The 21,997-nt window shown below is 36.4% G+C and overlaps 1 protein-coding gene across 2 annotated transcripts in view; it reads right to left on the minus strand.

The window, feature by feature from the left end:
- LOC118271078 (protein Fe65 homolog) overlaps nucleotides 1-21,157 on the minus strand; it is a 76,457-nt gene extending 55,300 nt beyond the window's left edge. The window contains exons 1-2 of one of the 2 annotated variants that reach the window (XM_035586955.2): nucleotides 20,900-21,157; nucleotides 8,876-9,061 (exon numbers count right to left, since the gene is read on the minus strand). In XM_035586955.2, the coding sequence (XP_035442848.2) occupies nucleotides 8,876-9,017 (142 nt within the window). In that variant the 5' untranslated portion in view covers nucleotides 9,018-9,061; nucleotides 20,900-21,157. The remainder of the gene's footprint in view (nucleotides 1-8,875; nucleotides 9,062-20,899) is intronic. The other variant, XM_050695810.1, reaches the window with a different exon arrangement.
- Between the last annotated feature and the right edge of the window lie 840 nt (nucleotides 21,158-21,997).

Raw genomic sequence — 21,997 nt, forward strand, 5'->3', positions numbered from 1 at the left:
ATTAATAACATCAGAATAAATAGGAGTCTACTTTCCTATTGGATATCCCCGATACCCTGATGAAAGATCGTACGCTGAGCATATAATATAGGAAAATATATGAAGGCACTTAAGTAGCCATGCGGGGAAAGTACTTATCTATGTACTTCTCTAATCACAAGTTGAAATACTTTTATTTAAATCTAAATGGTAGGTAGACGGCCACAGAAAAGATGAATATAAAGAATAATTTCAAATGTGACTAGTTAGGGGAGAATAAGAATATTGTATCTACTCCTAATTATTGAGATGTATAAAGAATAAAATAGGTATTACTATTGTAGCGACGCACAGAAGTATGAGTTAACATAAATCCTACATCACACATGAGAAGTTTACGTGCTAGAAAATCCCAATAGTTTACGTTGCCACGATCACTTTGCGTGGTCGGAGGCTCCTTTTCTGAATTTTTCTCTGTTCCCTAAAGTGGTGACTTCGACCTATGTTACATATATGTAGCTTGTAAATAATGCCACAAATTAGACACTTAAACTAACTGATTTACTCTGGTATTACTTATTTATGCAGAACGGCCCATCGTATGGTATCCACTAACCACACTTAGATTCAATAGACCATCCCATGGATAACAGAAAGAGACTGGATTGCCTTGTGGGCGGGCCACGCGCGGAGGGTCGAGCGAACGTACATAGCGCTTTTATAACGCTCAAATGTTCATATACCGGCTAGCAATCGCTTCATGTTTTACAGCGTACGTATCTCCGCAAAAATATTATATTATGCCGTCTTGCGCTATATAACGTGTCGGAAAAGAAGCCAGGTGTGTAGCATAGCACGAGAAGGAATTTCTTTTCACCGGTAAGTCCAAAATCATAAAAATACTTGTAGATATTTGTAATATAACATTAGTATTATGAAATTTATAGACAAAAACGATATATCGAAGCAGACTAATATAATAATTGCCGATAGATGAGTACAATCTTGCACTACGTAGCAATCGCTAATGTATGACGTCCATTGCGAAGTCCCGGTACCGAAACAAAAGTTCATTTCCACAAAATCTATGACATCAAGTGTTGGGCAAATTTGTAACAATGTCGATTGTTACTATGAACAGTCTATTATAATCAATAGCACACTTTATAATTAAAATAATATTATTTATTAACTAATTAGTAATATAGATTATGAGTGAGTTTTACTTTCCTTTTTTTTTTTATAGAATGTGACATATGATTTATTTTAATATTGTGTTTTAGGTTTCCAACAATCCAGGTGTAAGAAAAGATTGACACAACTGGTAGAATTAATTGGATTCCTACTAAATGTAGCATATTTCGTTCGCAACATTTCGATGTTGATAATTACGTAAGTAACAAAGTCAGGGAAAAGAAACTTAAAATTAGGCGTTTATCCGCACAATATCGCAATGTGTAATTCAGTAAGTAAACTGATTTTATTTTAGAAAATTTTAAATTAGTCTCTTTAAATCAGTTTTTTTGTCTAAAAATGGCGATATTTAAAATATCATCTTTGTAAATTGAAAAAATGAAATAATATAACCATGTTATTTCAATGTGTTCTGTACTTTATACAAATTATTGTACAAAACACAACGCAAATTATTTCACGTTTGCTTTCTGTAAGGCCGTGGTATTACTTCGATCAAGCCGGCCCATTCGTACCGAAGCATGGCTCTCCCACACTTAGATTCAATAGACCATCCCAATAACAAAAACAAATGTCATCAATGTGACCCAAAAATTACTCTATAATAATATTTAACAAACATACTGACAGACATAATTAAACAATCGAACAATACAATGAAATCGAACCTCCGTTGTCTTGCGTATGACCAACACTGAATGACACATGTAGCCAAAATATTTTCAAAAACAATGAATGCTGTTGATAAAACTTTGCGTGGCAAATAGACTTGGTTATTGTCTGACGCATGTATAAGGCTAATGGAAAATCAATGGCGTGTATTGACGGCATATCAAACACGCTGTATAAGGTTACATTACTTAAACACGCTGTATAAGGTTACATTAATTGTGCTCGCCAATTATTATGATGATAATAATTTGTCATTTGCCGTTCGGTATTCGGGTGGGTTAAAAATTATTGTGTTTTTTGTTTTGTCAAATCTATACCAATATTATAAAGCCGAAGAGTTTGTTTGTTTGAACGCGCTAATTTTAGGAACTACTGGTTCGATTTGAATAATTATTTTTGTGTTGGATAGCACATTTATCGAGGAAGGATATAGGCTTTAAATCATCAACGCAAAATCGCTACGATCAATAGGAACCGAGCAGAGCGGACGAAGCCACGCGAAATTAACTAGTGTTAATAATATAGGAAGACAAATTGCCCAGTGGAAAACAAATCTATACTAGATAACATATAAAACTCTCTGGAACTAGTGGTCCGATTTGAATAATTATTTTTGTGTTAGATAGTTATAGAATTTATCGAGGAAGATTATAGGCTATATACCATCACGCTACGATCAATAGTAGCCGAGCATAGCGTGAAAACGCGTGGAAGTAGCTGGTTTAATATAATTAATGGGATTTAAGCATGGATTAAGCATTTCAATTAAATTAATTACATCAAAAAAAGAAAGAAGCTTTTAAATGTTTATTATTGCAAGCATAATCATAATAAATACGTTGAACAGAAACCAAGCCACTAGGATACAATAAATAATATACTATGTATTTTCATAAAAATCCTACATATTCTTGAAATTAAATAATACAAACTTACTTCTCACAGTCATCACAGGTTTAATTCTAAACGCGTAACTAAATAATCCAGAAAATAATAAAAACCGGCACATCACACACTCATTATAACGTATATAATGTATATAACGATAATTAACAATAATAATATAACACACTCATTATCATAACGAAAATTAACAATAATATAATCCTTTATCTCCAACTTAAATACGACCACTCACGCAAATAGTATGAATGAACTGAAACTAGCGCTACACTGAAAACTCACCCTTAAAAATTCAGATCAGTATACGGAAATACGAAGTTTTATCTCCGAGGTATTTAGGTTGAGAATCGCTTGACAAAGTGTTGAGTTATGACGTTTTGTTATAAGTAGAGTTGAGTTGGAAAATCCGTAGTGAGTCATAAGTACTGAAAACTCGCCAGGCGTGTGGGGGGGGGGTAAGGGGGTATGATGGCGCCTACCCCCTACATATTTCTTATTAATCAGGTGTAAATAACGAAAAATGGGGATTGAAAGTAATTTTACATGGTGTTTTTCTCTATGGGAATTTCATTAAGGTTTCATTCGGTTTCTCGAATTCGGTGTGAGGTTTTTAAATGAGGGTAACGGGGGTAATACAACATGGGTTGGGTAATCGATTTACGTTCGTGAAATAAAATTTGTTAGTAGTAAAGGTTGGTTGATTGAGTGCTTCCTATTTAAAAGGTTCTTCGAAAGAGTGTTAGTACTTATGTACTTATAATTCATTAATTTCGTTAGTCATGATTCTAGTCATATCAACATTTTTTGAGCATTTAGATTGTCCGTAGCCCCGGATAACAGCCTAGGTTACCATTTAATCAGTACGTAGGTAACTAGTCAGTTTACGAAATTTCCATTTTTTTATCTAGATTAAGTGTCTAACACGTCTGTTATTTAATAACTTAAGACTTAATAATACACTCGTTTCTCTACATACATCGTCATGTCATATATGTAACCAAGCGTGTTACTTTTTTATAATTAAAAAAAAAACGTTTTAGATCCTTAAACTGTTATTATCGTAATAAGTTTCAATAAAAAATAACAATAAGGATTTCCTGAAAAAACACAATGGCACACTTAGCTTTACTCGGAAACGGAACTTAGGACCTCACGCACGAACGTCACGTTTTGTAAGTGACGAGGAAAAAAATTACAAGTAGATTATAAGTTAAATATATACCCGCCAAATATTAAAATTTATAAAAACAAAATGTAATGAAGAAGAAAGTATACTATTCTATAGATATTTAGTTTCTGTAAATTTCTGAATACAGTTGTTAAAACATCAGGGTAACTTTCCACCGGAGATGTGCTACGTTGCTGTGGTAGCTATGTTTTTTTATTGGATGATGCATGCTATGGATGGATTCCCTACTATCGTTATGCACATCTTCACCGCACCGCTACATAGCTTAGTATCAGTGGAAACGGTCACATAGTTTCACAGCTTAGCTATTACATCTTCGTAGCATAGCTACACAGCAAATCCTGGTGGAAAAACACCCTCACACTAGTTTTCCACCCTAAATTTAGGACCAGAACCCAAAATTATGGCTTAACTATCATTATCATTAGTCTGTTTCCATCATTCTGGACATCATATTCAAGAATCTCTAATAGCACCAACATAATATGAATGCATAAAAAGTAGACCAAAATATGTAAGTATCTATGTACTACACATATAATAGGTCTTTATGTCCTAACCTATGTCAAAGTAGGCGAGTCCACAGCCATTCAACACAGACTTAATAATAAGAAAAACAAAATCATAATAGGACTTAACAATCCATTGAAGAATTCAACAAAAAAATCTTCTATGTATGGAACAACAATGGCGTGGAGTCGTGACCCGTAATGAGAATGTTATTATTTCGTAAGCTGACCGCCAAAATAATGCACCGCTCCACATATTGACGTGCCTTTCTGCGCTTGAGTTGAGTTATAATGAGTTTAAGATAGCATCTGATAATAAAAACTATGTATTGTTTGTCTGTACTCGTACTTAAGACAGTTAAGAATGTCTCATTGTAGAACAATAGTAGTAGTCGCGAGCGCCACTGCTTTACCGAGAGGGGTCCGAGTCGTTTCGGGTTGGGGAAAATTTCAGGCACCATGATATCTGGAGTTGTTTCTATGGGACAGATGGGATTCAAACGCCTCTTTTTTGTCTGTGACTTCATATTTCTTTGAGTATTTTAAGTGTTTATGTACGTTTTATTTTAAGTGTGTTCGGGAGTAATGATTCATATAGGAGATGCAGGAGATATACCATACCCAGACAACTAATTTCAATAACAAAGCACATTGTTATAGAAAAGATTTGTATGTACTTAATGTAGGAACAAAAGATAAGATAACTCTAGAAGGAACAAAATAAGACCTATTCAAGTAAAATTAACAAGTAACAGAAGCTGTGGAGATATTTGGAGCCATTACATTCTTGTGATACTGTCGACAGAAGCCACAAGGGACACAGCGTGCCAACCACTGACACGGGCTGAACCTATAAACAGAAACCTCTTCATTCCAAACATTCGTGACCTTTGATGACCTACCGCGTGACGTACGAAGAAAGAGACAAAACATACCCAGACAGCAAATTACTAAAGAAATTGTACCCAGACAGACAGAGATAGTCTCCAAATGAAATTGAACAAAGAAAAAATGCCTTTTACTTAACTTAGTTGAAAATGTTACGAATATTCGACCTTTTTATACTTGACGCACACACGTGTTTCATGCCCCAGGTACCAGGAGCTCATGACACGTAGGCGTAAGTCCACGAACTATGTATGAATCAATGCAAGGCCGAGTGACTAATCAAGCTGAATTAAAGGTAACAATGTGAAAATCACACCTGATAATGACTTTGAACATTTATGGAGCACTTTAAGCTTTAATCTGAACCTTTCTCTTTGGCCTTAATGACCTCGAACAAAAAGGAAAGAGACAGAGGTATGCCACAAACAGTGACTAAGTAAAAATTAGAAATTACCAGGAGTCCATAAAATGTAGGCGTTCAGAATCTATGAATCTACAATGCACCAAGGCTGCGTCAGACGATCGAGGGGGTGGGAGGGCCGCGGGCGCGGGCTGGCGCCTAGATGTCTGCCGATAGGGCTGCCTCGCGTGACTCCGCCGGACTATTTCGGGTGAAATACGAACAGGGCTGCCAGTTATTGGTATTTAGCTAGTTGATATAAATTTTCATAGATCTGGCATTCGAGGTAGCAATGAGTAATATCGATTTATTTGTTACTGCTCTTTGTTACGTAATGTTTATGTGTGTTATATAATTAGCTAATTAAGTACCTTAATATCAAAGTAAGTAAGCAGGTATAGGATTTATTAAGTATGTAAACCTAGGTTACTTGGGTACACCAAAATATATTGACATCACATACAAGTACAGTTTACTCTAGCAGTTTCCACCAATCCCTGCTACACCTTTATAATTATATAGATCTACCACAACATTACCTAATCCTTTGCAGATGCTTACGTAAATAGTTCAACAAGAAGAGAGCTCTACTCGTGCTTGTAAGCACTAACAAGGCATCCTTATGTCGAGCGCTCTTTTAGTCATTACAGCGCTATGTCGCGGCTTGGAGCCGTCAAAACAGTGACGTCACAATATTGCCGACATTTTATGAAGCCCGAACATTGACACGACGGATGCCGAAGAGTGACGGAAACGCCCGAAGGAAGATGGATTACGCAAAGTAGGACCTTGGCCCGATGAAGGTTGGGAAATTGGTCCTTTTATCTTATTTCGTGAGAAAAGTGTTTGAGTCTGTATAGCCATAGTAACATAGCCTTTTTTCAGTTTTTTGTAAGCTCATTATTGTTTTGAATCGGCTCTAATATCGATCGAAGTTAAAGATCATTTTGTAATGATAGAAAAGCCTTATTTCAAAATTAAAGATTTAAATTACATTTTCTCATTCGCTCATGATTGACATGGTGATATATTTCTAGTTCCTTGAATTGTAATTTCACTCTTGCTATTCCAATTTACTTTCGACATTGGCAGAATCAGCTCAACTTGCCACTAACAAAAATAGAATAGAATACACATGGTGGTAAATAAATCTATTTAAAATAATAAGCAATCTGTACAAGTTAAAAACTAAAACAAAAGAAGAAATTAAATTAGTTACATTTTATCAGTTCGTACTGGCGATCGAAGCCAAGACACTAGGAACTTGTCACAATTCTGCTAAAAGCAAACAGCTGACGCAGAAAGCAAAAAAAATGACCTCCCCTTTTCAACGTCAAAACATTAATACGCATTATGGTTTTCACCACAACAGAAGGCAGGGGTCATTGACACCTAGAATCCAGATAAGGCAAACGTTTGCAAAAGTCAGTTGATACGATCGGGGCGCAGTAAACGCATGTTACAAACGAACCAACGAGTATGACATTGTTTTAATGGGGAATTGGGGATTATGGGGTAAAATTACCCTAAAATGGGGTGGATAAAATCATGTGGTTTGTTAATGTGGTGAGAATATTATTCAGGGGAGGTAAGGGTGTGGTTTTTGTGGCTTTTTGATGAGAGATTAGCAAATTAAAGGTGACGCGTTGGTTGGTGGTTGGTTGCAAACGCATAGGAACGTGTTGAAACGGTCTTAGGGTATCCTGTTTTTAAGATTTTAACTTTGCAGTTTAAAAAGTATTAAAGTCTCGAGAACAACAACCAATGTTAGCTAAAATGTGTGAGAGTATTTTTAAAAACTGTGACTCGGAAATTGAACTCAAGAAAGCTTAACACTATCACCGCTCTCATTGTAGATTTATATTATGTAATGTAAACTTAAAGAGGTAGCAAAGTTATAAATTGAAATCAAAAGTAAAATAAGGCTATTAGACGAGTTAAGGCACTTGCGATGAAGGGAACAAACATCTTCATCAAATAACCTATAATTTGCAATACGTCTACACACCAATATACGCCTATCTTGTGGTACTTCCACTTCTTCCATCATACTGACGACATACTATAGGGTAATATGTCCACTTGTCCAGACATGGAGTACCTTCAAGCCCCTACTGTTTGTCTATCACTTACCTGTGAGAGCTCTTACAGGCAAGGTGCGGTTTCTTACTGAGCGAACAATTCTCTCCGATTTACTACCGTATTTACTGAGCTGAACTTAAACAAATGGCTGGAAACTACCAACTAATGTGGATGGAAACCGTTTGTGAGAAAATTAAACTGAGTAATAAGTATGTAAGTAGTTTGTCTAGGGATTTAGGTACTAGGAGTTTGGTCTAGATTAGATTATATAGACAGATTACACAAATTAATTTGTGACACACATTGAACGCCGTGGTGGTCACCGGTGACCGACGTTAGCGGAGGATTTACCTTCAATAGTTTTCTATTGGCAGTCAAAGACTTATACTTCTTTTTATGGAATATGAGGCAAACGATCTGGCGGGTTATTTGATAATAATCGATCACCGCTACCCTAGAATACCCGCAACACCAAAAGAGACACGGGTGCGTTGCCAGTCTTTAAAAAAAATACGCTCTTTTCTTGAAGGTTGGAAGGTCGTATCGGTTCGGAAATACCGCTGACGCCAGTTAATTCCACAGTTTTGTGTGAAGCTGTTTTTTTTTTATAGAATATAGGCAAATAAGTAATGGAATCGCCTGATGGTAAGCGATTGGCACCATCAATGGACACCCGTAACACCAAAGTAGGATTACGAATGCCTTTAATAATTTTTGTCAGCGATCATAAATGGTTTTTTTTACGTTTTATGGGTCGACGTTTGGCCGCTATCTCACCTGATGGTAAGTGATGATGCGGCCTACGATGGAGCACGTCTGTCCATAAGCAACCTATTCACTCGGGCTTTGAAGACACCCAGGTTGTACCCATCAGGGGCCTTAATCTGCTATTACAATTGTGTCAGAATGGTCGATCACTGAGCAGTGCGAGAGGGACGGAGCTATACAACCTTCATAGCTCCGTCCCTCTCGCACTGCCGACCATTCTGACACAATTGTAATAGCAGACTAAGGCCCCAGGTTAAGAAACATAAAGAAGAGAGTAAAGGTATGACTGACCTATGAAGCTGGCCTCATCCTGGCGGTCGTGGAGTGCGTGCATGACGAGGGCGGCGAGGAGCGCGGGTCGGGCGGCCGGCAGACCTGGTGCCAGGCCGCGCAGGGACACCGGCGCTGCGCTCAGGATCGCGCCGCTCAGCATTCCCTAGCGCGCCACCTTGAGCATTCCTTGCCTTGCCGCGTCACCTGGAACAACAGTTAGTAAATAACAGATAGAAGTTTAAAGGATTATGCAAAGTTCTACTATCGTCACGCTGCGTATGTATTAGAGTCCCGGTGTGATTTGAAACGAGTAGAGGTTTTCTCGAACAGTTCGAACGAAAACGGAACGAGAGTGCGTTCGGCGCTCTGATTGGCCGGTGCGAATGAACCAACCAATCAGAACGCCGAACGCGCTCTCGTTTCGAACTCGTTAAACGTACTAAGGGTACAGCTATGTCGTTCATTTCAGTTATTTTAGGGATATACAAATGGACTTTAACGGAGACTGGGCAGCAGTGTTCCCTGCTAAACGCGAAACTTTTAAGCTGCAATCTACCATCCTGGCAAGCGTGGAAATAATGTAATAGAGGCCGATATCTATATATTATGTAATAGCTACAACATAGACGTAGACTAGATAATACCTATCTCACAGCCACTGAAAAAGCAACGAACTTTGCATAAACCTATAGCAACTATCTTTCACAATACAATAGCCTTCCTGTCGTCAAGTGAATATGTTCACAATACAAGCCAAAATAACCTTTAAACCGCCACTAAAAGCTAACTACATATCTTCAACGAAATATTATAAACGTGTACCAAGCCTGAAAAGTGCTGTTTCATGACTCAGAACCCGAGGGAAGGCGACAACATAATTTAAACTTTATGTTTCCTCCCTTAACGTAGATATTCGATAAAAACAGAATTTAACGTTTCTTTCACTTATAAAGTCGGTTAAATAGTCGTTTGGTGGTTGATTGCCCTTAAATTATTGGTTGGTTATGACTTGTGTTTATTACTTTGGCTTGTCCATACTTGTTTATTATGAACCCACTATTCAGTTTGAGCCATTGCGCCTATTCCTTCCTGAAGGAGTATAATACTACATGCATGTATGCGCTTATATATAGACTGCCTCGTTGGTCAAGTGGTCGCAAGTGCGACTGCCGGACAAGGGGTCTCGAGTTCGATTCCGGTCGGGCAAAGTATTACTGGGCTTTTTTCGGATTTTCGAAAATTTCGCAGTAGTAGCACGGAGTCTGGAAATGTGTCCTGTATATGACAATAGGCTCACCACCTATTACATGGGACTTATAACATAGTGAAAAGTAGGTGTACATTGTACAGTGGCATTATGTGCCATAGTTAATTCACCTCTGCCTACCCCATCAGGGATAAAAGGCGTGACGATATGTATACGCTTATTACTCCTATTTAATGGAAGGAATAGCCTGCAGCCATACAGCAGCCTCATTTCCGGACTCCACAGTCCTAGTGAGAACTCCGTAACTCGATTTACGACCCCGGAAATCGAACGTGAACCCCTTGCTCAGCAACCTTCTCAGCAATTAAGCATAACGTTAGCGAAATTTAAATAACAAATAACTTCTAACGCCCGAATACTGAAATGCTACTCAATTTTAAGTTGTACAAATATCGTGCTATCTCTGTTATTTACAAAGGATTTGTAGGGACAGAACTATTCTTGAACGCGACTTAAAATTGAATGACGTTTGAGTATTTGACCATAAGAAATCATCATCATCATCAGCCGAGAGACGTCCACTGCTGAACAAAGGCCTCCCCCTTAGTCCTCCACGTAGAACGAATAAAGTAAAGTAAACAAAAACAAGAAGCTACATTAAACCAATCAATAGCCCGGTCAGGCCATCAATCAAACAATTGTTTTAGTATCCACGGCTATTGTTTTGATAAGATGCTCCATGGTAACCATCAGTTATTATGTCAAAATAGTTACTTAAAATATTGTCACAGTCATAATTATTGTCAGCTAAATCGATAGTTTTTGTGTTTCTGGATATTTCGTTGTTTGTACTGATGATGAAATTGGTATGCTATTAATTTCGGATGGATCCCTAGTTCGATTCAAGGTGAATTCTGATAAACTTGTTAATTAACGTTTTCTTTTAAACATCGCCCCATACTAGGATTCTCCTGTGTCATGGGTGCGTTTACAGACATACAATTTCTCATGCACATGACACCCAGACCCGAAACAAATCCATAAATACACAACAATTGTATTTATGGACACAAGAGTTGGTCCGTGCGGGAATTAAACCCGCTACACGTTGCGCGGCAGTCAGTTGCCACCGCGCCAACCGTGCAGTCAAAATGTTGAAATATTTAGTTGATTATCTCTGCACTGTTGCTACTACATTACTTATCGCGGGTATTTTGGAGCAATTCTTTGTTGAGATCCATCAATTGTGGTTCCAGGTCTTGTCTTCTTGAGATCTGTTAATGTATGCATGAAATATTTTCATGCAATCACGACACAAGAATAAACTCAAGTAATGCGTTAAAAAACAGAATAACAGACTAAGGACGTATACTACATACTAATCGTCGTACTCAGAGTCACATAATGGGTACTTAACCCAGTCCTTAATAAATATTTTCAGAACAAAAACGTTACTAAAGTATAGTTTAAGTAATCATTAAATTGACTCTGAGTACGGCAGTTAGTCCATAGTTCCATACAGTCTGAAAAACCTTTTTACGTTAACAGTTTTAAAGGGAGTTATTCTTTTAAACTTTAAACCGCTACCTACACAGACCTCCAGTTACACAAACAAGCACTAGTGTCTAAACTAATCCTAGCGTGACCTAGAAATCTATCTTCCCACTCATTGTGAACAAAAGCTCAAGCGACACCGGCGCTAATTAACGCGCTTGACATTTTGTAACCTGACACAAAAGAAGCGGCCATCTTGTGTACTTGGACTACAGAATCGTGATACTTTGATACAAAGAGATTGATCTAGGGTTCTAGGGACTAAGTTGATTGGGAAATTGAATTTGTGTTGCTAGAATTTTGATTTTGAATTCAAGTCAAAACGGTATGGTAAAGTGTGTATTACTTTTGTAATGCTAATGAAAACACACCGTTTTGGTTTTGGTTGAAGGAAACAACCAAATTAAATTAAGAGTTTTCAACGATCTCATTTCACGCTCTTGATGTGAAACGCTACTAGTAAACAATGAATTTTTATTTAATACAATATACACAATCAATAATATGAGTTCAGTTAAAACAAAAACGTTCCCATTTCAAATAAAGATGTAAATTACCTATGTCTCATAGTTCGAGACTGAAATAATTTTGACTGTAATGCTTTTTACTTTAGCTTTTCTTTTTATTTTTACAACTATTTCACACCAAGAGCGTGGCTTTTAATCAAATTTCTTCACAAATTTAATCATACTCGTAAACAGTGTCCGATACTTCGCGTTAAAACAGTAAAAAATAACAACTTTAAAATAACCACGTAAAATTGTCGTCTACCTCAGTGAAGTATTTTTATTTTTAATCTCCGTCCTTCCTGTAGTAATATCGGGGGAATCCTTGCTAATCCCATTAACCAGACGCCCAGGGGAGGGTGAATAAATCAATGGCCGCCGATATTGAATCCTATACCTTCTGTTTTGTCCGCCGTACGCAAATCTGTTTATATTTTTTTGCCAATGGGCTTTTGGGAACAGAATAGTCGTTTATTTTTGAGTATATGGTATACATCGAGATCTTAATATAATATAAATAGTTTCACATACACTACCATTGTCGGTGTAGAAATATTTAATGTTTATGAATAAACATGGTACATTATTACCATGGTATTAAATTCAACATTTTGGTATTTAAACAATTATCAATACCTATATCATATTATTAAATTATTAATTAGAGTAAAAACTAATAAATGAGTGAAAATATAAACAATTTCTTTCTTTGGAAGTCGAATATATAATTACATGAATGTAAAGTCGTTATATACAGACAGTCAGACAGACGTTGAGTCACAAATAAGATTGAGATTTGTGTATAGGCTACAAAGATAAGTATGAGACATCTTTATGGGGGTATTTTTATTGGGATTTTGTTAATGGCCACTAGAATTGTGATTTAGTCTGATTAATGCCTCACTATAATGCACGCTATACATATTACAATTTAACTGGGCGGTTTTAACAGTACAGTTCAACTGTTTACTCTACACACCTTACAATTTAGACCTATAGTTACAATTAAAACTGCACCGATGTGTAAGCTGTATAACACTATCGATCGTATTTTCACAAGATGTTTGTTTATCATTTTTACATACATAACATAACTTCACGCCTGTCTCCCATGGGGGCAGGCAGAGACAATGGACCGCCAATTGCTACGAATGTTAGGTACATATTCGCTTCATCAGTCTTTTCATGCCTGCACATCGGTTAAGGGGGCACTTTTATTTATTTTTGCCTTTATACTGAAATGTTTGCATTTTCATGAAAGAATCATCAGTGTTTATTTTAATATTATTATTGTAACTGTTTTTGTCCACCAAAATGAAGGCATAGCGTTTCACCTCGTCCAATAGTTTTGTTATTCTTTCAATTAAATTGTTCAGTTTTACACGAAAACACGAAAGGATTTTCATTCGTTTATTTTCTTCCTCGACCAGTTTAAGTTTTCATGTTATAGTCTTGGAAACTCCAGTTTTATTCCCGGGTTGTGCAAAACGTGAAAGCTTCCAGTAGAAGAATGAAAAGTTTTGCGTAAACTAGGTACATATTTTAGTTTGAAATTTCGCAAGAAAACTTGAAAAGTTCTGGGGGTTGTGAATCTAGGAACGGTTTTCTTTAAATACTGAGTTAGGTATTACATATAAGAACCCTTGTGTACCTAACGAAAGAACACATAGTTAAACTAATAGCTACAAATTTCTTTTGAAAATTAGTAAAGGTTCAATATTAAATATCCAATCCTAAAACCAAGTTTTTCTCCGGTACCTTCTTAAAAATTCTTGGAATCAGACCATATCTCTAAGAAGAAGGTTAGGAATTGCTAATATTGTAACCATCTTCTTCTCAATCACTCTATCACGTCAATATGGCTAAAGGGGTGGGGATGAAATTTGGAACACGCGTAGTTAATCAACTGGAATAATACATACTAGGCTTCACACGTTTATCCCATGGGAACTAGGGCGAAGCCACGGGCAGAAGATTATATTATAATTCTTATTATGCACCACATCGAAGACACCATAAACAAACTCAGACACCAAAATCACTGTCTTGAATTTCTGATATGAAAACCCCACCTATGTTGCCAACCTGGGAATTGAATCCAATCTAAAACTAAACTGATGGAGAATCTTATTGCTTTGGCTTTCAGTAACAATGTTATTAATAAATAACTCTATTTGTGATTGCTTTGATTTAGCTGATAAATCGACTGTGTATAGGTTTATAGATACAGATATAAGGATTGAATCAGATCCCTAACCCCCAAAGGGTTAGTAATGCATTTGTAACAGAATATTGTTTGCTCGTTTACCAGCCATATAAAATAATTGAAATAATTTTCTGTACATACTACGTTAAAAAAAACCCAACTTCAACCTCCTCTTACACGTAACTCAGATTTCAGAGTAAAGAAAAATAAAATTGAATTAAGGACGGCAAATGGATTAATATTAAGTGGAATACAGTGGACCGATTTTTATGCGGTTTTAGATATATTACCCGACTTTAAAAAATTGAGGTTCGTACTTTATTATTGAAGGCCGTTCCCTTTTTAGAAAAAAAGTTTTATTGATTAATTTACTATGTCTCACGATAGCTATTACACAAATAAGACCGAAGTTATAATAAACACAATACATTTACTTACACAATTATTACAACATCACAAAGGGTGTTCAACGTAATTCTTTTATGTTTCAACCAAATATATATACCCCATATATATGGGTACCTGTTTGTTCGTACCTAAACAAACTGAACTTGAGACTGTAACCCTTTGTGTTCCGTACATTTGAATTATTTGGTGATCCCCGGATTTCTGGATTATTAAGTTCTTATTTTACTTCGTAAGTTTGGGAACATGTTGTTACGGAACTCGTCAAATATTTTGTTTGTGCCTCTACGAGTATATTATACATACTGGATACTCAGGAAACAAGTAATTTTATCCTTATTGATTTAGGCCTGTACCTATTTTGTTTATTTTGATATTCAATTTTTAACTTATGAAGAAAGATTTAAGTGTGGGAGAGCCATGCTTCGGTACAAATGGGCCGGCTTAACGTGTGTGATACCACGGCCTAACAGAAAACCGACGTGAAACAACGCTTGCGTTGTGTAAGTTAGGTTACCGGAGGTCCAATTAATTTCCTTCCCAATTCCCCAATAACCCTTAAATTCATAACCCCAAAAGCCCGACAACGCGTTTATAACGCTTCTGGTGTTTTGGGTGTCCACATACTGCCACGATTCCTTACCATCAGGTGATCCATCTGCTAGATTAACGGCTTATATATTATCATAAAAGATTTTGTCGTTTAAGTGAGTCGTATAAGGCCTAAGAATTTCTAAAACGAAAATGCCACTTAATCCACCTATGAAATCAAACCAGATTTAGGCCCTCGACTTGCTGCATCATCGACAGATAATTCAATAAAAATGTGGGTACTTTAACATTAACCAATAAATGAATCGTAATGTAAAAGTCAGCGCCCTGCGCGGATAGACGCACGTACATCGCGTCACGTCCTATGAGGAAAGGAACGCTCCCTTATTGTGTTTCGACGTACTGACGTACAAAATCTTAATACATTTTATATTGTGTCAATATTTATTAGATGTGCTGAAGTCTGCGTTAGGAACGAATTAGATAGGAATTGTATTTACTTGGCCCATTTCTAGGAAAACTGCGTAGTTGTTTGCGACATTTCTGTTGGCTTTGGATAATGGATTTTAAAAGGAGGCTTTTTAAAGAAGCTAACTAGAAATATGTACTTATGTTATAAGTTAATTATGTAAAGTACCTAAGTTATAGAAGCTAGGCACGTATTTTACTTAGGGCAAAACCCACCTTTTTATTTCTATTGTGGTATTTGAAATCCAAAAACTGCAGCAATTAGATTAATTTTAAGTAATTACTAAGAGATACTTATTGCTTAAAATGGAAGGAGTTAATGATGCTTTACAACACTTCATACCTAATTGGCACCTACACACCTCGATGAATTACACCAAAACCTTTACCTTCTTGCAAAACCAAACGCGGAAACTATTCCCTCACACCCAAAACCAATTTATAGTACCTATCACACAAATTCAGTGTTATTTACGTTACTGGCCTTGTAGAAGTAGCAGGCTCCTCTAATTTATGTCGGAGAAGCAAAAGTTTTTGTTAAAATGTACCGAGTTATTAATTAAAGTTTTATAGTTTTATTAATAGCTGCAAGTTTCTTGTTTTATATGTTAAGTTTTTCGTTGTGAGGGTGTGTTTCGTGGCATTTTTATGTATGTAAGTTTACCGTGGGTGGGGTAAATTATGCATGTGTTTGGTAAAGGATGTAGATAACTGTGCAGCACCTAGCTGCTACGCTGCAATATTCTGTATAATGAAATCAAAAAGCTTGTCTAAGTACAATTTTAATGTAATCCAGCAAATAACTAGTCGGTAAACCAGCAGATGGATCACCTAATAGGGTAAGGAATCGCCGCCGCCCGTGGACACCCGAAGCACCAGAGGCATTACAAGTGCGTTGCTAACATTTTGGGGTTACAAATTCAAGGGTTGTTGGGAAATCGGGGATTGGTAAGGTTGGGAAGGGGGGTAAATGGGCCTCCGACATAGCTAAAAGTATTCAAATGAGCAATTAGGTAAAGTAGAAGTAAGTAAGTAAGTATCATAGAAAAAGGTCACTAGATTATAAATTCTTAATAAAACCTGTAAACACAACCACCTCGCCTTCGATTCGTTCGCTTCCATGCAGTTAAATAGATTAAGAGCCCATCGCCATTACGCAGTGCCCCCATAAAAGTAATTAGGGGAGACCTCTCCTACCCCCATGCTGCCCTAGTAAGCCACGCGACGCATACCAATACACAAATAAAAATTATAGGGGACAGTAGAACTGTGCAACGATCATGGAGTTTTAATGTTGGGTTATTACTCTGTTTGATTCTTAGACGAGGTATAGTAATTAAGGATTTAAGGATTGGTGTTTTGATGATGTCGGTTAAGAGGAATTTTGGTTGAAATTTATCAGAATCATTTATTTGATTTGAATTAAATAAAATGCAAGATTGCCACTATACAACGGGCTCTCGTTTTTGAACTGTGTGTCACTAAAAACGAGACTTTTTCTTGATTAACGGTTGTAGTACTAACTTAATATAGACATCATTAGTAAGAGATTTGCCAGGATAGCTACTTCTTGGCTAGCCTGTAGTGCTCTTGTGCTTTTTTCTTTGAGGAGGGCAAATCATCCAATGACTTCTCCCGCCTTGGGCAAGACGAGGGAGAGTGTCAGACTCTTACTGACTGTGGTTTTTAAACCACACCGTTCCTATTCCTGCTTTTCGAGCCGAAGCCTCGGTAACCCGCTAGGCAGTCCGCAGCTCCAGGTCATTATATGACAAAATGTATAAATACGTATTGCAAGTTAAAAACAAAAAACAATGTGAAGATCGTCGTACTTGGTATTCTAGTTTCTGCTTACCACCACGGCGCAAAGGCGTTCATATACGTGGTTATGATATAGTAAATTACTATGATGACTTGAATATATCACCACATACCCATATCTACAAGTCTAATGCATGATTGATTGTATATTTCGTTGGGCGAGTCCATTATTACTGGCGGTGTATAATTACGTTGGACTCGACCTATCATTCGCCTGTCATTACGTACTAATATTGATTCGTATTTGGTTTGTAATGGTAGTGGACATGTCAACCTGTAGTTTTTTGGAAACAGTCATAAAATCCATGATTTTTATTACTGCTGTAGCTGCTTGTTTAGGTTTAGTTTTATGGTCGATATAATAGTTAGTTTTACTCTTTGGATTACTTCAAAGGATATCTAAGAAGACAGTTCAGCTTACGGACTAGATAATTTTGTACTTCTTATACGAACAGTAAATGATAAATTATATTTATTTCTGCAAGTAGGTTACAAAATAACACTTTTACACGTCAAAATTTGAAATAACTAGATGAGGTGAATGATGATGAGATTTCCTATCCGACTACTCTGAAAAGAAATGCCGAAACAAAATCAGAGGTCATAGTCTCTTTTAAAGTCCAGACAATGAAATAGAGGATAATGTGAGAGAAGTAGCAAGACATCTTCCGACATGTCTGCTAGGAAACGGTTACCATAGCTTAAACACATGTATGTGTACATATAACACTAGAAGCAAAAGGTGAGCTTTGCCAGTTGCCAACCATGGAAGATTTTAATGACATCTTTTTTGCTATGCTAACAACCCGTGAAGAAACCATGACAAGGACTTTATTCAATAACCTGTGTGATACACAAATATATTTCCCAAAGACTATCTTTGGATGAACATCCTGTCGACGATGAGCAGTAGAGTCATAGAAATTCAAACTCAAACTCAAAATATTTATTTGCACGTTAAGGTAGGTATTACAGGTCTTAATTTAAATGTTATGTACATCTTAACTGCCTTTTTCAGGCGTTGCAAATGTAAAATTTCGCTAATACCATCGAATTTTGTAATTTCTAAGACATAATACATATGATGCCATAAGCTCAAGGACGAAGGTGTAGGTAGATGATCATGGAATCGGAAAATGACTACGACATACAATACACTATACGAGAAAAGGACTTGCTAACTGTTTCCTTAAACCCAGGTAGCCTTTCAAAAATAAAAGCCAAAAAACATATTTCCTTATTCTACTTTGTAGGGATCAAGAACACAAACATACATAGGTATAAAAGTATAATATGTACATACAATATAAGCTCCTATACCGTTTGTTTACTTCTGATATTATTTCTCGACACACAACCCACCTTGTTGATCTTTTAGCTATATTTCTTTTGATCTTTTATCAAAATATATTTTGGGTTCTCTTTGCGAAGGGACTTGAAGGTAAACATGGTGTTATTGGTGGGTACTTTATTAAGCCTCAACTTCTTTGTCGGGTCTGGAGGTTTAGGCTTTAAGGGGAGAATCTTGGAGTTGATTCTTAGGGTAGACGAGACAATTTTACTATGAAATGATGTTGGTTTATTGATTTTGAAACCTAATGTGGCGTTTACAAAGTTTTGATTACGAATTCAGACAAAACACTTTAAGGGAGTTATCATCGCACACATAAACAGTACCTACGGCGTTTTTTGTTTCGGAAACCATTAATGAAATATAATATCATATGAGATAAGATTTAATTCATATTTAATTTTAAATGACAAGTGTATTGCTGGGTTGGAGCGTTGTGATTTTTGGAACCAAATTAGAAAATGTAAACTTATGTAAAGTATCTTGTGTTGTAGATTTCAACTGCTTACCTACTATTGAGTATGCATTTGTATGTATTATATGTACCTAAATGTTTTCATCAGGCAACTGCCTGCTGTCTTAGTAATAACTATCAAATCAATACAAGAAAAGACTGATGACTGTTGATAAAGCGAAAGAGGTATGTAAGATTCGTAGCAATCGACATTCCATTGTCTCTGCCTGCCCCCTTGAGGCGTGAGGTTACGTATGTATGTACAAGAAAAAACTGTTTAGGTACCTTTCGAACCCAGCACCTCACGTGTAACCTATGACCTCTCGACCTATTGGACAGTTGTATGCTCACGTTCGTTAAACTGTGACGTCACAGTTGTATCCAATAATGTTGTGACGTCACAGAAATATGTCCTACATTATGAAGATAAAGATTTTTCAACGACAGACTGGCTAGTTGCTTGAGTATGAACCTTAAGTTATTAGGTGTAAGGTTTGCTTTATATTGTATTCAATATTTAGGTACTAAAATATCACAAGTTCGAGAATTGTTTTCGAAAGGAGCAAGCTAAAACAATTCTAGAATTTTCGACCAATCACAGCGATCAGTATGATCGCTTGAAGACTAAATGATAGAAAATCGAACTATAAGAGAAAAAAAGAGTTAAACAAAAAAAACAAAAAAAAACATACATAACATCTATTGTAGACCAACTTATGAGACATTGCGAGCTACTGACTTAAACTACGGACACATGCCGAAAAGTTTTGAAAAAAGCATATTTCTATGCTTTTTATCCGACCTTTGAACATTCATAGTCGAATCTTTGAACTCTCTTACTGTGTTTTTGAACACACCATCTCACCCTAGATTCAGTAAAACGTAACATCAAACACACGGCATGACACGAGCATCAAACGCAAACCTTCGTGCTTCCTTCATATACAATAGTAGTTATACGAAACTAACACATAGAAACTATAGACAAACACACACAAGCACAGACTTATTACGCATTACACGTGTCTGTGAACATTTCATATTAAAAAACCGACTTAATATAGTCTTAATATCTTTTTCCCTTCAAGAATCTTCATACAAATTACTATTATACACCATAACGTCTTGTACTCAATCTTCTAAAGCCCATTTGGTATTCTAATACATGCCCCTAGCACGTCTTATTGCCTTACATTACATACAAAAAGGTATATACGTAATTATGTACCGTTTATTATCGGAAAACACTCGTAGAAATAATAAAAGTTGAATTCTTTTCGTATTTTGTAATGCCCTTACCCGTAGGGGCAATTTTAAGTGACTTTAGTAGTAGAAAATTAAAATAAGAATGCTTGCTCATTTCAAGATACGAATGCTCATTTCGAAAAGGTCATTTTTATCGTTTCTTTTAAGAAAATCGTCGTAAACTCCAATTATTATAACGTTTTAATGCTTTTCAACCGAGTGTTTGAATGTTTTTTTAAGTAAATGAAAAATAAATGAAGTAAAAACACTTACCTTTGCCTTCGGAACACTTACACAATCTTGATTTAAGAAAAAAATATTACGTAAGCACACGCTTTTTGGAATAGTCTTTTGAATTCAAAATTCTAACGTAGAATCACTTTAGAACTCCGCACTTATTTCGGTAATACGCCTTGTAAATGTCACGCGATCACAAATGATTTTTTCTGTTTAGAAATATCAAATAAATGGAAATAAAATGGAGGATACGCTTTCTCGTATTGGGGTTAGTTAGTGTGTCGTAGTCGGCGCATGCGTAGTACTTACCCCATCCCCCTGTTTATGCTGCGTTCCGAAACGCACGCATTTTAGGGGAGCTAGCTTTGTTTGAGAATTAAATTGGACGCGTTTCATTTTTTGGTTTCATTTAAGATTTAGTTTTTGAACTAAATGTAATATCAGTAGTAAGTTTTGTTGATGTTAATAGATGCCAATAATTTATAGGTAAATTCTTTTACTGTTCCATTTTGTCCATATAAAACGAGACGCTGTCAACATGAAACTGTCAAGTACCTAGTTATTAGATATAGTTAGCTATATTGGATTCTTTGTACAGTAGAGGATAGATCCGATTGATCATTATAAATTTTATTACCAAAACCCAGCAAAAACATCAGGTCATATCTCATAAAGTCTTAACTTATAGAAAAGCAATAACGTCGCAGCTTTTAGACGCAACATGGGTAATCCTTTACTTTATTGTGGTCAGGCGTATGTGACCACCATTGTACATATCGCTAAACTCCAACCGCCCGAACTGTAGTGCTGATATGCAGTGATGATCGCATTTCAACTACTCGGCAGCAAGAAATACATCTTTTATAACTCATTTAAATTTTTAGTCAGTTCCAGTTTTAGCAATACTAAGTTCTAGTTCTAGATCGTCCTGGGCGAGTTTTCGTCGTCTCCTTTTTAATAAGGGGGAAATTTAAGAAAGCACGCAATCACTGCCACCGTCTTCCTACTACTGGTGCCCCTGGGTGGTCGCTCAACCTCGCCCTACCCTAACGCAACGTTCTTTGTGTTCGGCAAATAGATGTGAAAAGTGTGGGAGAACCATGCTTCGGCATGAGTGGGCTGGTTTCACCGGAG

The sequence above is a fragment of the Spodoptera frugiperda genome, chromosome 9, assembly GCF_023101765.2.
Source record: "Spodoptera frugiperda isolate SF20-4 chromosome 9, AGI-APGP_CSIRO_Sfru_2.0, whole genome shotgun sequence".
Lineage (NCBI taxonomy): Eukaryota > Metazoa > Arthropoda > Insecta > Lepidoptera > Noctuidae > Spodoptera > Spodoptera frugiperda.